The 15,063-nt window shown below is 38.8% G+C and overlaps 1 protein-coding gene across 10 annotated transcripts in view; it reads left to right on the top strand.

Annotated features, from left to right (window-relative positions):
- Window positions 1-15,063, top strand: part of LOC105463782 (neogenin 1) — a 258,380-nt gene that overhangs the window by 201,239 nt on the left and 42,078 nt on the right. For all 10 annotated transcript variants that reach the window (XM_011711090.3, XM_011711085.3, XM_011711087.3 and 7 more), the window contains exons 10-15: window positions 1,861-2,009; window positions 2,385-2,523; window positions 6,467-6,516; window positions 7,720-7,867; window positions 11,780-11,890; window positions 13,279-13,473. In XM_011711090.3, coding sequence (XP_011709392.2) covers window positions 1,861-2,009; window positions 2,385-2,523; window positions 6,467-6,516; window positions 7,720-7,867; window positions 11,780-11,890; window positions 13,279-13,473 — 792 coding nt within the window. The remainder of the gene's footprint in view (window positions 1-1,860; window positions 2,010-2,384; window positions 2,524-6,466; window positions 6,517-7,719; window positions 7,868-11,779; window positions 11,891-13,278; window positions 13,474-15,063) is intronic.

Genomic DNA, 15,063 nt, shown 5'->3' with positions numbered 1-15,063 from the left:
CATTTCATCTGGAGGTGTTCAGCTTGTGTGGGGGAGGCATAAATGTTGGAACCAGCCCTTGGAAAATATCTTACATATTTAGTTTCACAAACCAACTTAACATTTTTTCCATTTATTATGCCACTATACAGCTGAAATGAAAGAATTCATTAGCACCTTTTTTAGGATCATATTTGCCTACACTTGGCCAATGAATATATTGAAAATGATTTCAAGAGAATTTAGGGACTGTTTTGTTTTTCTTCTCCTTTAATAAGTTAGAGGAAAGTTTCCCATAGCAGCAGAAGTGTGACAAACCCCACCTGTCAGGCTGCATAAAATGCACCCTTAACTTAAGTGAGTAACATGATTCATAACTAAAGCAAACAACTGTTAGAGTAACCATATTCAGATTTCTCTACTTTGGTAGCAAAATTAATCTTAAGCTATGGTGCTGTTATTCAGGAAAGCCAGTTTGTTTTACATTTTGTTAGTTTTTTTTCCCTTCCCAGTTTTTAAATCCAATGAATTACAGAAACACTAGTGCCAGAGAAATTGTTTTCAAATATAGATGTCTACCAAAGTGTAGGCATAGACAGCTACACAGGATTTGTGTATAAATTGGAACTGGAACCTGTCAATCAGACAAAAAGAATATAGTAAAAGGGTAGGTATGTGAGCCATTGTAGGAGACAGAGCCAGCTAGACACTTAAACAGTCAGCCAGTGATCCAGTCCTCCAGTCACATGCATCCTGTCATGGATATTGTAATCATCTCCTGAAGGGTCCTCTTGAGCCCATGTTTTAGAATCAGCAAGTACTCGACTCCTGGGTCCACCACAAGCTAACTTTCCCATCACTTGGGAAAGATTGTTAACTTCATAACCTCACCTGTAAATGAGGATGATAATATTCATCTCATTTGGTTTAGTGCAAAGATTATATGAGAAAATACATGTCAAGTATTTAGTGCTTGACTGACTGTAACCATTCAATAAATGGTAGCTGTTTTACAATTATTATTATTTTATCTACTCTTGTTCCTTTACTGTTTTCTTCCATACATGTGTTCACATGTACTTTCTAAACACAGATCTGATCGTGTCATGCTTCTGCTCATAATTTTTCAGTAGTTACCTAATACCTACTAGGGAAAATATAAGCTTCAATAGCAGGACATTAGAGGATTCTTCACTATCTGATCGGTCATTGTTTTCAACATTCTGTCTCCCATATCCACTCTGTTTCAACCAAGCTGAACCACTTAACACTGTCTTTTTGTATATTCTCCCTATTGACCCCATTGACTGGAATGATTTTCCCCTTGGTATCTGAGGAAAGTGTTCATTTTGCTTGACTCCAAGAATTCTTCACTAATCCTTCTTTTCCCTCCCAAACCCCTCCCAAAGCAGAATTGTGTGCTCTCTCGTCTTTCTGTTTTTGTTATAGCCATTACCTAAATCTGTTAGCACTTAAGACATTTTTTGTAACTGTTTATGTATCTGACTTTCCTGCTAGACTGGGAGTTCTTTGTGGGCAGGAGTCTCTTCATCACTGTATCCCTAGTGCCTACCACAGTGCCCGGCAGAAGAAGTATCTCTTTCTGTGGTGGTTGCCTTTTATGTCTTGTGTAGGCCCACTGCAAAACTGGGATTTTATAAACCACAAGGAAAGTTTTTCAATGTAATTTCTGGCTTTGATTTGAATCATAAAAAGGAAAATGTGTTTATATATTATTCTAAAACCACTTCAATCAAATCCATTGTTTTCTTAGCTTCTATTATTTTTAAAACATGGCCAATATGACAATATTGCCAAGAAGGGTTATTGAGGAGTGTAGCATTTCATTTATATCTTGCTATCTCAAACTTTTCTTTCTAGTTCAGCTCCCTGGCCCAGCACCTAACATTCGTGCATATGCAACCTCGCCTACCTCCATCACTGTTACGTGGGAAACACCAGTGTCTGGCAATGGGGAAATTCAGAATTATAAATTGTACCACATGGAAAAGGGGACAGATAAAGAACAGGTATGAAGTGAAGCAACTTTTCAAACCATTGATTGGAATAGTAAAGTCGAAATATATTTCCAAAACTCAATAGTTGCTTGACTGGAAATTTGAGGGAGAAAAAGATATATAGGAAATGAAAAGTTGACAGATTCTATTTCTTTGTACCAAGTTTTATCGTGTAGTTTTTACCAGCAGCGGTCACTGAACATCAAGCAGTATTTCTAAGTAAATTGTCAGTTTATGATTAATCTGCTTTGACTGTTAAAGAACCTTATGTAAAAGGGATAAAATCTGTTTCATGTAGAATATAGAATTTGTATAGCTAATTCTTTAATTTCCAACTTTTCTTTTGGCTTGAGTTGTGTATGTATAAAATGTTTTATTTTATTCAAGGATGTTGATGTTTCAAGTCACTCTTTCACCATTAATGGGTTGAAAAAATATACAGAGTATAGTTTCCGAGTGGTGGCCTACAATAAACATGGTCCTGGAGTCTCCACACAAGATGTTGCTGTTCGAACATTGTCAGATGGTGAGTCTTTCTTCCTCTGGAACAATATACCACGCTTGGTGCCCCTGGTGGTTTAGTTGTAAGATCATGGGCTTTGATGTCTAGAAGATTCAGTTCAGATCCCAATTCTACCTCTTTCTGGTAATACGACTTTAGTAAAGTCTGAACACCTTTCTTTACATGTAAAATGTAGATAATACCAACTTCATTGAGTTGCTGTAAAGATTGAGTGAGAAAACATAGAACATAAAGTGCCTCTTACTGAGTAGGCTCTCAGCATTTATATAAGTAAATACCATTGCTTGTTCATAACACAGACCATTCCAGGGCTTTTGGAAGACTAGCCTTGTTCTACTTAGCAATCATATTTGCATGCCAAATTAGTCTTTCTAGTTCCTCCATATTTGTGACTGTTTTATTTCTCACCTGTGACTGAATTTCTAAATTAAGTTATATACATACCCATGACCTACAACAGTGTTTTTTGAACTACAGCTTGCCAAAGAGATTAAGTAGGTCAAAACCAGCATTTAAAAATATGTATATTTTTAAAATAGAACAGAGAAGATTAGAGTTCATTGCACTTAGTAAGGGTATATGTTGTTTCATGAAACTCAGCTAAATCTAATGTTTTATAAAAATGTCTTTTTTTTAAATTTATTTATGTGTATACAGCTCTTATATAAACACACATGCTTTAGAAGCTATAGTTTAACTCCCTTAAGAAAATAGTCAAACTTAACATCACCAATAAAAGAACAGGCTGACATCATGTGCCTCCTTATGTGATATGTGGAGGAAGACACAATATTACTTCTGTTGTATTAGTCCCAAAAATATTTAACTTGAATCTGATCATGATGAAACAATGAGACACATCCCAATTGAGGGAAGTTCTGCAAAAAAAAATTTTTATTTTAACTGACTTGGATTCTCAAAATATATTAGTTTTGTGAAAGAAAAAAACGGTTGAGGAATCATTCTAGAATCTAGATTAAAGAAGAGTAAAGACATATGAAATAAAATATGTATGATCTTCGGATCCTGCATCTGGACGTAAAAAAAAACAGCCATAAAGGACACTATTGGTATAATTACTTAATGTTAGATACTTACAGTATTAGGCAATAGTAAATATTAGATGTTATTAGCTATATTAGATAATATTTTTGTGTTAAAATTTCTGAGTATGATTTTCGTATTGTGCATTTTGTTGGAGGATGTCCTTGTTCATAGGAGATACGTGGCGATACACACTGCAGAATTTTGGAGTGAAGTATGATGACTGCAGTCATTTCTCAGATGATTCAGAAACAATATGTAGAGAGATAAATCTGTATACATATACATAGAGTAAGATAAATAAAGCAGAGGTTGCAGAATATTAATAATTGTGAATCTGAAAATAATAGCCATTCATTGTACTATTCTTGCCACTGTTTTCCATGGGCTTGACAGTTCTCAGGATTAAAAAGTTGGGAAGTCTGGTGCAGTGGCTCACACCTGTAATCTCAGCACTTTGGGAGGCCAAGTCGGGCAGCTCACTTGAGCCCAAGAGTTCAAGACCAGCCTGGACAACATGGCAAAACCCCATCTCTACTTTAAAAAAAAAAAAAAATAGCTGGGCATGAGTGGCACACATCTTTAATCCTAGTACTCAGGAGACTGAGGTGGGAGGATCACCTGAGCCCAGGGAGGTCAAGGCTTCAATGAGCTGTGATTGCACCACTGCACTCCAGCCTGGGTGACAGAGTGAGATGCTGTCTAAAAAAAAAAAAAAGTTGGGAAAAAGAAAACAAATAAACTGTAGGTGGTTATACCTTGGCTACTGAACTACATAAGCCAGTTAGTCAAGATATTGGGGAAAAGTTAAGGGAAAAAAAAGTTTACTGTAGGCTCTTAAATCTACACGAGGCAAATTTTAACTGCATTAAGTGTGTTGGCATGTTGACTACAGTATCTGTGGGAATTGAACACATCTCAGCATGGTGGCTAGGGGAAGCACTTTGGAATAATGCAAATCTTGGTTCCGATACCAGGTGAAACAAATATCTTGGACAAGTTAACTTCCCTCTACCTCTTCTGTAGTTTTCTGATCTACAAAATGGAAATGATAATAGAAACTCTGTCCTGAGATTATTATAAGGAATAAGTGCCTGCCATGTAATGACCATGCAGCAAATCTTTACTATAATGATGATAATGAAGACAATTATGACAGCTATGTTGGATGCCTCTGCAACTCAGTCACTTCTTAACATGGAGATGACTGGATCATTAATGTACTTTTTTCAAAACACCATGTGCCTAGGTCCTACTCTAGACCCTCATTACCTGAATCTCTGAGTGTAGGCTTAAGGCACTTTGCTGGGCACAAATTACAGAAATTAGCAAGACACATTCTTTTGTCTTCCAGAAGCTATAGTACAGTGGACACTTAGTTGTATACCTGGTCACCAAATGTTAGAGACAGAAAAGGAGAGGTTTCCATGAGTGGATTAGGAGAGAAGGGCTAAAGTCAGCAATTTGTGAGTGCAGAGAAAACAAATTCGGTTTACTTTGCTTGCTCTCACCAATATGAAGGGAGATACTAGAGAACGTGTGGGCCACACACTTTGAGATAACCCTGGGTTATGTTCTAAAGTGAGGAACTAGGCCGGGCGCTGTGGCTCACGCCTGTAATCCTAGCACTTTGGGAGGCCGAGGCGGGCGGATCACAAGGTCAGGAGATCGAGACCATCCTGGCTAACACGGTGAAACCCCGTCTCTACTAAAAATACAAAAAAAAAATTAGCCGGGCGTAGTGGTGGGCGCCTGTAGTCCCAGCTACTCAGGAGGCTGAGGCAGGAGAATGGCGTGAACCCGGGAGGCGGAGCTTGCAGTGAGCCGAGATCGTGCCACTGCACTCCAGCCTGGGTGACAAAGCGAGACTCCATCTCAAAAAAAATAAAAATAAAAATAAATAAATAAATAAAGTGAGGAACTAAAGTTATGTGGCTGTTTGTTTAACCAACAGTCCCAAACTTCTCACTTCTAAATGAGTATTTTCTGGCATCTGGTTGCCTCAGGAAGCCAGATGGTTCACTCTACCAGCTGTCATTGCTTAAATATCTTTGCTCTCCTTGGGAACTGCCTTCAAAACCAGCTTAGAAACTCCACAAGAAAAGCCAGGCTTACTGATGTATGTACATCTCATTTTGATCCATAATGTCATTACCCCATTCAGTCACTTGCCGTATTCCAGAAAAACATGATTGTCTGCCAAGATAAAGATAGACCAGGGCCAGATGCGGTAGCTCATGCCTGTAATCCAGCACTTTGGGAGGCCGAGGCAGGTGGATCACCTGAGGTCAGGAGTTCAAGACCAGCCTGGCCAACATGGTGAAACCCCATCTCTACTAAAAATACAAAAATTTGCCAGGCTTGGTAGCAGGCATCTGTAATCCCAGCTACTCAGGAGGCTGAGGTAGGAGAATCACTTGAACCAAGGAGGCAGAGGTTGCTGTGAGCCAAGATTGCACCATTGTGCTCCAGCCTGGGCAACAAGGGTGAAACTTAGTCTCAAAAAAAAAAAAAAAGATAAACCATCATCAGTAATACTCAAAAGAATGCATTTAAGGTTCTGAGTACATACGAGGTCTAGAAAAGTTGAGAGTTTTTAGAAGAGTTCAGAGCCACTATACATCCTTGAAATAAATATCTGACTTCCCAAAGGTACAATCTGGCCTGGGTGTGGGTGCTTTCCCATATGAAAGTGTCTTATGTTAAAAATTGAACCAGGCATGGCCATATGTCATCCACATAGTATTGTCAACATGAGGGCATTGGCAGCTAGTTTAGATCTGGTCACGTAATCAGTGTTTGAGATTTGCATTTGTTTAAAGTCCAGTCAAGATAATCACATGATGGGTGATGTGTGGGTGATTTTTAAAAAAAAAAATTTTTTTTTTGTTTGCTTCTCTAGTTCCCAGTGCTGCTCCTCAGAATCTGTCCTTGGAAGTGAGAAATTCAAAGGTAAAACTTTATGACACTGCTGTTCATTTTTACTGGTATACTATTGCGCCTCACAGGGGCTTATAGAAAGGGAGATTCTGTGGGAAAGCATCAAAATAAATGAATGGCAGTGTTGTAATAGTCTGCATTTGAAAATACTAAACCTATAAATTAGAGCCTAACTGAAAAAAATCACAAGCAAAGAAATAAAAAGACGTAGATATTACACTTGCATTAAAGCTGGGCTTAAAAACCAACTCATTTATTCTCCTTAATTTTGCTTCCTTTCTCTGATGCCAAAACTGCTTTAGCGTTTCTGCAAATAAATTGTTCTTTTTCTGTAAAACATTACATTCTAGATGTTAACTGTTCCGAATCTTAGTGGTACGGCAGAAGGAAATAAGTTGTTTTTAACATGGTTCCTTAGTGCTGTGAGATGAGCCCATGTGAATCAAAGGCAGACCTCTGTCAGATTGGTTGTATCTCCTCAAACTGTCCCTCCTAGCCAAGTTTGCTGTGTTCTTAGGGCCATGTATGCCTCTCAGAGGCTCAGAGCCCTTCTGGACTACACAGACAACTGAGATATTCAGTCCTTTCAAGAAGTACTATAGAGAGCCAAATGCAGTGGCTCGGAGGCTGAGGTGAGAGGATCACTTGAGCCCGTGAGTTCAAGGCTGCAGTGAGCCATGATTATGCAACTACACTATAGCCTGAGTGACAGAGTGAGACCCCCTACTCTAAAAAAATAAGAAAGTACTATAGGACTCCTTTTTGTCTTTTAAGAGGCAACCAGCTGTTAATTAATCATCCCCTTTTTAAAGAGTTTTAGATGAAGATTTCAGCTCTTCTGCACTGGACACGGGAAAGAATCTTTATACCTAATAAGAGTTTACTTCCCTAATCCATGGGCTTCTGGCCTTCTTATACTTTCCTTCTGAAAACTTTTCTGAGACTTTTAGCCAACATCATCCTTCTGGCAAAACAGCCAGGAGATCAGGGGTCCAGAGGGTACTACTTGAATGTATAATCTTCCCATTTGATCCTTGAGGGTTTTAGAATTTAAAGGTATTTTTGAGTGATTGTTAAATAACTTTGTAAAACTCTGAGTACCTTGCTGCCTCTATGCTTCTTCTCTTTACACTGTGAAATCAGGATAAAAATATGTAAAATAGGACCAAGCTTTTGATATATTCAGCCTTTTTTCTATAATCCTGTCTTGTGCAGAGTATTATGATTCACTGGCAGCCACCTGCTCCAGCCACACAAAATGGGCAGATTACTGGCTACAAGATTCGCTACCGAAAGGCCTCCCGAAAGAGTGATGTCACTGAGACCTTGGTAAGCGGGACACAGCTGTCTCAGCTGATTGAAGGTAAGCTACCTTGCACATAGGCAAAAGGTAGACTGTGTCTTTCTCAGATATTGAATTATGCTAATCTAATGACTGCTCTGATCTGTCGACTTATGCAATTTTAAAATGGTTCAGAAAATTTTTAATGGTTCAGTCCACTTCTGACTTGATAGAGATTAGTGGAAAACATTCTTAAAGGTTCTGCTATCTCTGAGTGGTGAGATTGAGTTTGATTTTTCCTTTCTTGTGTTTTCTGCATTCTCTGCGTTTTCATTTTTGCATGTATGTATTTTTTTTTTTGTAATCTGAAAAAATGATTAAACAAAGTTATATAAGTATGGAAATTACTCCACTCAGTCTAGTTGGTAACTGAGGTCTACAAAATGGTTTTTGTAATACCGACCACCACTCGTGTGTACGTATCCTGAAACAGTATTTGTGAATAGCTGCCTCATTGCAATAATCGTACATGTGACTATGGACACGATAACATTTTAGAAAATACTATCAGGCATAGCTCCTTCTGTATAGTTTTCCCTTCATATGCAACAGAATAAGTGGCATACCTGGTAAAAATGGATCCAAATGTGTATCTAATATGGGTTCACCCTGGAGATCACAGAGAATCCCCCATCTCCCTCAAGTAGGGGAAGTAGAGTTGGCTAAGCAAGGGTAAGGTTCTTTTGCAGGAGAAACATGGAAGCCAGATTAAGTGCTTTCACCCTGTGAATATTGGGATCATGCCTACAAAGAATTGAGACAGATGCCCCAAGCTGTCCTTGTTCCATTGGGTTTTCATAGATGCTTAATATGGCTGCAGAATCTACTGTAGTCTGAGCAGACCCCATCCTGCCCACTCCTTTATTAGTTTAGCAGTGCCAAGACTCTGTCCTGCTCAGTTACACATGCCTCGGCTTTGGCACCATCACCCTACCTCTGTCCTAGGAGTAAACTCACATGGGCTGGGCCTGTTGGAGTATTGCCTCAGCTGCATCAGCTTAGTTTTGTCACTCAATAGAGCCCATCTGTTTTGCAAGCAAACAGATGAATTTGAGTCTAGTACATTTACAACCAGAAGGTGTGAGTTATCTGTAGCTGTAACAGTGTAGTCACAGGGCATGTTTAATCTTGGGACAAAAGCTCTGACTTGGGTAATTTTTTTGCTAGGAAACTCCAAAGCGTGCTGGTAGATAAGAACTATAAGAATGGGCGATATTGTCGTTATTATCTAAGCCCAAGAATTAATTTAATCACCCTTTGGAAACTTTAACTTTCTTTGTATTTTATCTCTCCTGGGTAGACATTGAAAGGATTACAGAAGCTTGGCATCACCCACTTTCCTGGGACCCCAGGGACCAGGTTCTTGAGAGAACCAAGATCTGGGGCCAGAAAGTGTCATGTTTTCCAGCCAGGTGCAGTGGCTGATGCCTATAATCCCAGCACTTTGGGAGGCTGAGGCAGGTGGATCGCCTGAGGTCAGGAGTTCAAGACCAGCCTGGCCAACATGGTGAAACCCCATCTCTACTAAAAATACAAAAATTAGTTGGGCATGGTGGCACGCACCTGTGATCCCAGCTACTCAGGAGGCTGCAGCATGAGAAACTCTTGAACTGGGGAGGCAGAGGCTGCAGTGAACTGAGATCGTGCCACTACACTCCAGCCTGGGCAACAGAGTAAGACTCTGTCTCAGAAAAAAAGCATAATGTTTTCCCTTGTTTATAGGTATAAGTTTCTAAAAATTGAGAGAGCCATTGACAGTGAAAAACTGTGCTCTAGTAATCAGCAAGCTTCTCACTCCTCACCTCACAAATGGGATTGACTTCCTTCAAAACAGGAGAAGGTGAATGTTTGTCTCCAGGGGCATATCTTTCAGTCTTCCAGCTTCTTCACAAGAACCCCACATCTCTCAGCTGCAGTCCATATCATGACTGCAGTAGACGGTACTGAGAAATATCACTAAGGGAGCACTGGCCACAGATGTTCTCAAAGTCAGTTTCAGCTGAGCATGATGGCTCACTCCTGTAATCCCAGCACTTTGAGAGGCTGAGGCAGGCGGATTCCTTGAGCTCAAGAGTTTGAGACCAGCCTGGGCAACATGGTGAAACTGTGTCTCTACAAAAAATACAAAAATGTTAATGGATAAGCAGAGACTGAAAAAAAAAAAGTATAAAAATTAACCAGGTGTGGTGGTGCTTGAGAGGCTGAGGTGGAAGGATCATTTGAACCCAGGAAGTAGAGGTTGAAGTGAGCCGTGATTGTGCCACTGCACTATAGCCTGGGCAACAGAGGGAGACTCTGTCTCTCCAAAAAAAAAAAAAAAAAAAAGTCAGTTTCATATTTTACTCTACATTCAGATAAATAACATTTGCCATTCATAAGGCTTTTCATTTTGAATATTTAGTTGTATTTATTAGGCACCATTCCTGTTGCTGTTAAAAAAAGAATATGGTCCTTGCCCATGAGGAGATTATTCATTTTCTCAATGAAACATTTGATGTGTAAGCAAAATAGAATTTTTATGGTAAAAATGGCTTTATATTTATCAAGAAAATTCTTACATTTTAAAATCATATCTGGATTTATTCATTTAATAGATTTCATTGAACTTTTGTTGGCATGTTCTGGCACTGAGTATACAATGGTGAACAAAAATGGAGATGCTTGCACTCTTAAAGCATTAACTTGAAGCCTGATAAGTATTAGGGAGCAATATGGATCACCAAGATCCTTTACCAACAACACATTATATGATTAAATTTTAGGCAGAAGTAATTGTCGTTACAGCACTAAACAGATCTTGCCGTATCTTTATGATATGTATTGTATACCTTAGTTGTAGCCTATAAACTCTATAGGGTACTTAGAGGGAGAGGAAACTCAGCCTCTTTGCATGGTACCTCATTTTTGCTTGCTCTCTCTTACATCCTAATTGTCCCCAAAAGACAGGGAATGATTGGTTGGATTCTTTCAGGAGCTTCACTGAGCAGTGTTTGCTAGTAGTCCAGATGATTATCTGTCAACAAACAGTCTAGTACTTTCTGGTTCATTGAGTTCAAGGAGATAAATTGACTTGGGTCCAGGCATTTTGCTCCTCCCTTTTGTCTTGCTCCTTGCTTTGTGGGGCACACAGATTGTCAGGAAGGCCTGTTGAGATAGAACCTACCAACTCTTCTCCCCACCACGGGACAGGATTAGTTAACCAAACCAGGGCTTTTCTCGTGTCCTGGCCAAGTTACATTCTCAGTACTGTTGCCCTGATTTGTAGAACAGACTTTTCTGTGTGCATCTTTGTTGCCTTTGATACATTGGTAGATCACGTACTTTATTAGCTGGTAATGTATTAAAAGTTGCGTAACAAAGGGTTGGGTCAATTTCCACTTTTACTTACTATATAATCTATGAGCAATTGGTTGTTAAGGAATAGATTTTGAGACCATATTTGGTGCTTAAAATTTTTCTGCCATGGTTGTGAAGTGGCTCGGAGAACAGAGGTAACTCAATAGGATTTACATCTTTGCATTCTTTCCTTCTTAGGTTTTGGTGCCTTCTAAGACCAGATACCTTTGTTCCTTTGTTGTAACTCTTTCATTGTTCTTGGCCTCTTTTTCGCCTTAGCTTTCTTTGTAACACAATAAAGGGATTGCATTGAATGATCTCTTCAAGCTTTTAAACAAAAGTCTGTAATCTCCCAGGAGCTTCAGTCATTTCTGTTTTCCTCTTAGATTGTGTGGGCTTCAGCCTTTGCTTTATTTGGAGATGGAAACTACTCTATGTTGTATTTGCGTTTTGCTTACACTGTATTAACTTTAACTGAAACTTTGTCAAGCTATATACTGAGTTGGTGACTGAGATACTTGCCTTAATGAGGGATTATTAATCTTTTGTTTTTCCAAAGCTCTGGTTTCAGTTCTCTTTTTTGTCATTTGGTCTCAGGTCTTGATCGGGGGACTGAGTATAATTTCCGAGTGGCTGCTCTAACAATCAATGGTACAGGCCCGGCAACTGACTGGCTGTCTGCTGAAACTTTTGAAAGTGACCTAGATGGTAAGAATAACAATTGGCAAGACTGACACACAATAAATACTAACTGTAGTCAAATGAGTCAAACTGGAAAGCCACAGACGTGGGTTGGATATGGCTCAAGTCTGAATATTAGTGTATCACACTGCTGTCATTCCTGTATTGCACCAGGCTGCTGGAATGGATTTTTTGCAGTGCCTTGTAGCGAACTGTCCTTTCAAGCAGAACTAGAGCAAATAAAAATGTGTATGTGCTATAAGTTGCATTTTTTTCCACCAAGGCCATTAGGTAGATGGATGATGTAAAATTTAAGGCTGAGCCACATAAATCATGCCTTTATTTCAACGGCAGTTTCCCTTTTCTTTTAGTACTGGACACCTTGCCCTTTTTCTCACCTGTTCATTCAGTGAGTACTTCCAAAGGCATGTGTATAGGTAGCACCTTTATCAGTGATAGGTGCTGGACTTGGGAGGCAAAAGACCTGAGTTCTTATTCTGAGTCTCATTTTACTAATTTTTTTTTTTTTTTTTTTTTTGAAAAGGGGTCTAACAAACTCACCCAGTCTAGAGTGCAGTCATGGTTCACTGCAGCCTCGACCTCCCATGCTCAAGCACGATCCTCCCACCTCAGCCTCCTGAGTAGCTGAGACCGCAGGTGTGTGCCAACGCACTTAGCTATTTTTTTTAGAGATAGGGTCTTACTATGTTGCCCAAGCTGGTCTTGAACTCCTGGGCTCAGGTGAGTCTTTCTCCTTGGCCTTGCAGAGTGCTGGGATTACAGACATGAGCCACCATGCCTGGCCTCAGTTTACTAATTTTTTAATTAAGGTCGTAATTTATGCCCTGAAAACAGTGTATGTGAAAGAGCATGTAAATTTCCTCCTTTGTAAGCCTCTTAGTCTCTCACCAATTGAATCAACTGTGGCTCTAAAATTTCATGTTTTCTGGTTTATCATACTACTTAGGGGAGTTAGTAATTAGTACTATTGCTATAATGTGATGCTTAAACACCTGTTAACAACAGGCTTCCAATTACTCAGTTTATGCCTTTCTCATTCCACCTGGTAGAGTTTGGGAATGGGATGTGGGACCAAGAGAGATGGTAACTATTGAAAGAAAATTTATTTTTCTCCTTTGGGGCAGAAGAGGTTCTTGTATCTGTTTTCCCTTCCAAATTAATATTGCAGTGTCTTGTATTTAAAGCTGTTTAGGTTTGTTTTTTTTTTCTTAGAATGCAGTAAAATCTTGGGCTATATTTTACTATACATACAGTTTCTCTTTGAACTATTGGGCATAATGTAAAAAACTTAGCCCCAAATAGTGTGGCAGGAGGCTAAACACGATTCCCCAAGGATGGTGAGATATTTTAAAGGACAGTATATCTCATCTTGCTTTTCCACTTTTCTTTCCCAGAAACTCGTGTTCCTGAAGTGCCTAGCTCTCTTCACGTACGCCCGCTCGTCACTAGCATCGTAGTGAGCTGGACTCCTCCGGAGAATCAGAACATTGTGGTCAGAGGTTATGCCATTGGTTATGGCATTGGCAGCCCTCATGCCCAGACCATCAAAGTGGACTATAAACAGCGCTATTACACCATTGAAAATCTGGGTATGTTTGCTAAGTAGAGAAAGTTAATTGTGTAGGTGATTCCTTTCTTTTTAACCTTTTATGTAATATTTTTATTTTTACAAGAAAATTGCAAAAGATAGTACAAATAATTTCTGTATGTTATTCACCTGAATTCCCCAAATGTTAACATTTAACCACATTTACATCTATATTTTGCAGAATGCTCCTCAATTGAGACTTGGCTTAATATTTCCTCATTACATTCAGGTTATGCATTTTTGGAAGGAATAGGGTAGAAGTGTTAGGTTCCTGTCAGTGCATCATATCAGGAGGCACATTACAGCCTATATTGATAATGATGTTCACTTTAATCAGTTGGCTAAAATGGCATCTGCCACATTTTCCTGCTATAAAATTGTTATTTTTTCCTTTGTAATTAAAAGTGTCTTGTGGAGGAGATACTTTGAATCTTTATAAGTATCTTGTTTCCCATTACACTTTCACTCACTAGTTTCAGCATCTGTAGTAACAGTTATTAGAAAGTTGTTTCCCCGATGGTGATTTCCTAATTCTATATTTCCTCTACAAATGTTAACATCCTATGATAAGGAAGAACTTTCTTTCACCCCCATGAAGAGAATGGCCAATGGGAGTCTCTTTATAACTGGTTCCTGTGTCCATTTGACATCTTCCATCTTTCTTTGAGCACCTTCTTCCTTTTTGACAACTTGGTAAGATGTTCCTGGCTCATCTAGTATTTCCCTAGCCTCAGCCCTGGAACCAGCCATTTCTCTAAGGAACCCCAATTTATTTTATGAAAAATGATTTTGGAAACCAATATCTGGGCACTATGTCTGTTGATTGTAACTGGGGTAAAAAATCTTAAGGAATCTACAAAAAGGCCACTAAAACTCTTAAGTGAATTTAGCAAGGCCACAAGATACAAAGTGAATATACAAAAACAGTTGTATCTCCATATACTAATAATAAGCAGTTGGAAATTGGAATTAAAATAACAATACCACTTAGAATAGCACCAGAAAATATGAAGTACTTAGGAGCAGACTTACAAAATGTATGTAATATCTGTGCACTGAAAATAGAAAATTGTTGCTGAGAGAAATTAAAGAATACTTAAATGAAGATACCATGTTCATTGGTTGGAAGCCATGATATTACTAAGGTGACAGTTCCCCCCAGTGCAGTCCAAGAAAAGTCCCAATAGGCTTTTTTGTAGAAATTGATAAGCTGATTCTAATAATTTTTATGAAAAATCAAAGGAACTAGAATAGCCAATTTTTTTAAAGAGTAAAATTAGAAGACCCATACTACCTGATTTCATGTCTTCTTATAATTGAGACATAGTGGTGGTATTGTAAAGGTAGATGTTATAGATCAATGGAACAGAATAGAGTCCAGAAATAGATCCATATGTATATAGTCAGTTGGTTTTTGGAAAAGCTGCTTAGATAATTTAGTGGGGAGAAGATAGCCTTTTTAACAAAAGGTGTGGGAATACCTGGATATCCATATCAGAAAGAAAAAGAACTTTAACTGTTGTCTTACGCTATATGCAAAAACAGACCTAAATGCAAGACGCAAATGACTTTGGGACAACAATTCTAGAAG

This window comes from Macaca nemestrina, chromosome 7 (assembly GCF_043159975.1).
Source record: "Macaca nemestrina isolate mMacNem1 chromosome 7, mMacNem.hap1, whole genome shotgun sequence".
Taxonomy (NCBI): domain Eukaryota; kingdom Metazoa; phylum Chordata; class Mammalia; order Primates; family Cercopithecidae; genus Macaca; species Macaca nemestrina.
The sequence above is the reverse complement of the archived record's forward strand: the minus strand, read 5'-3'. Positions and strand labels throughout refer to the sequence as shown.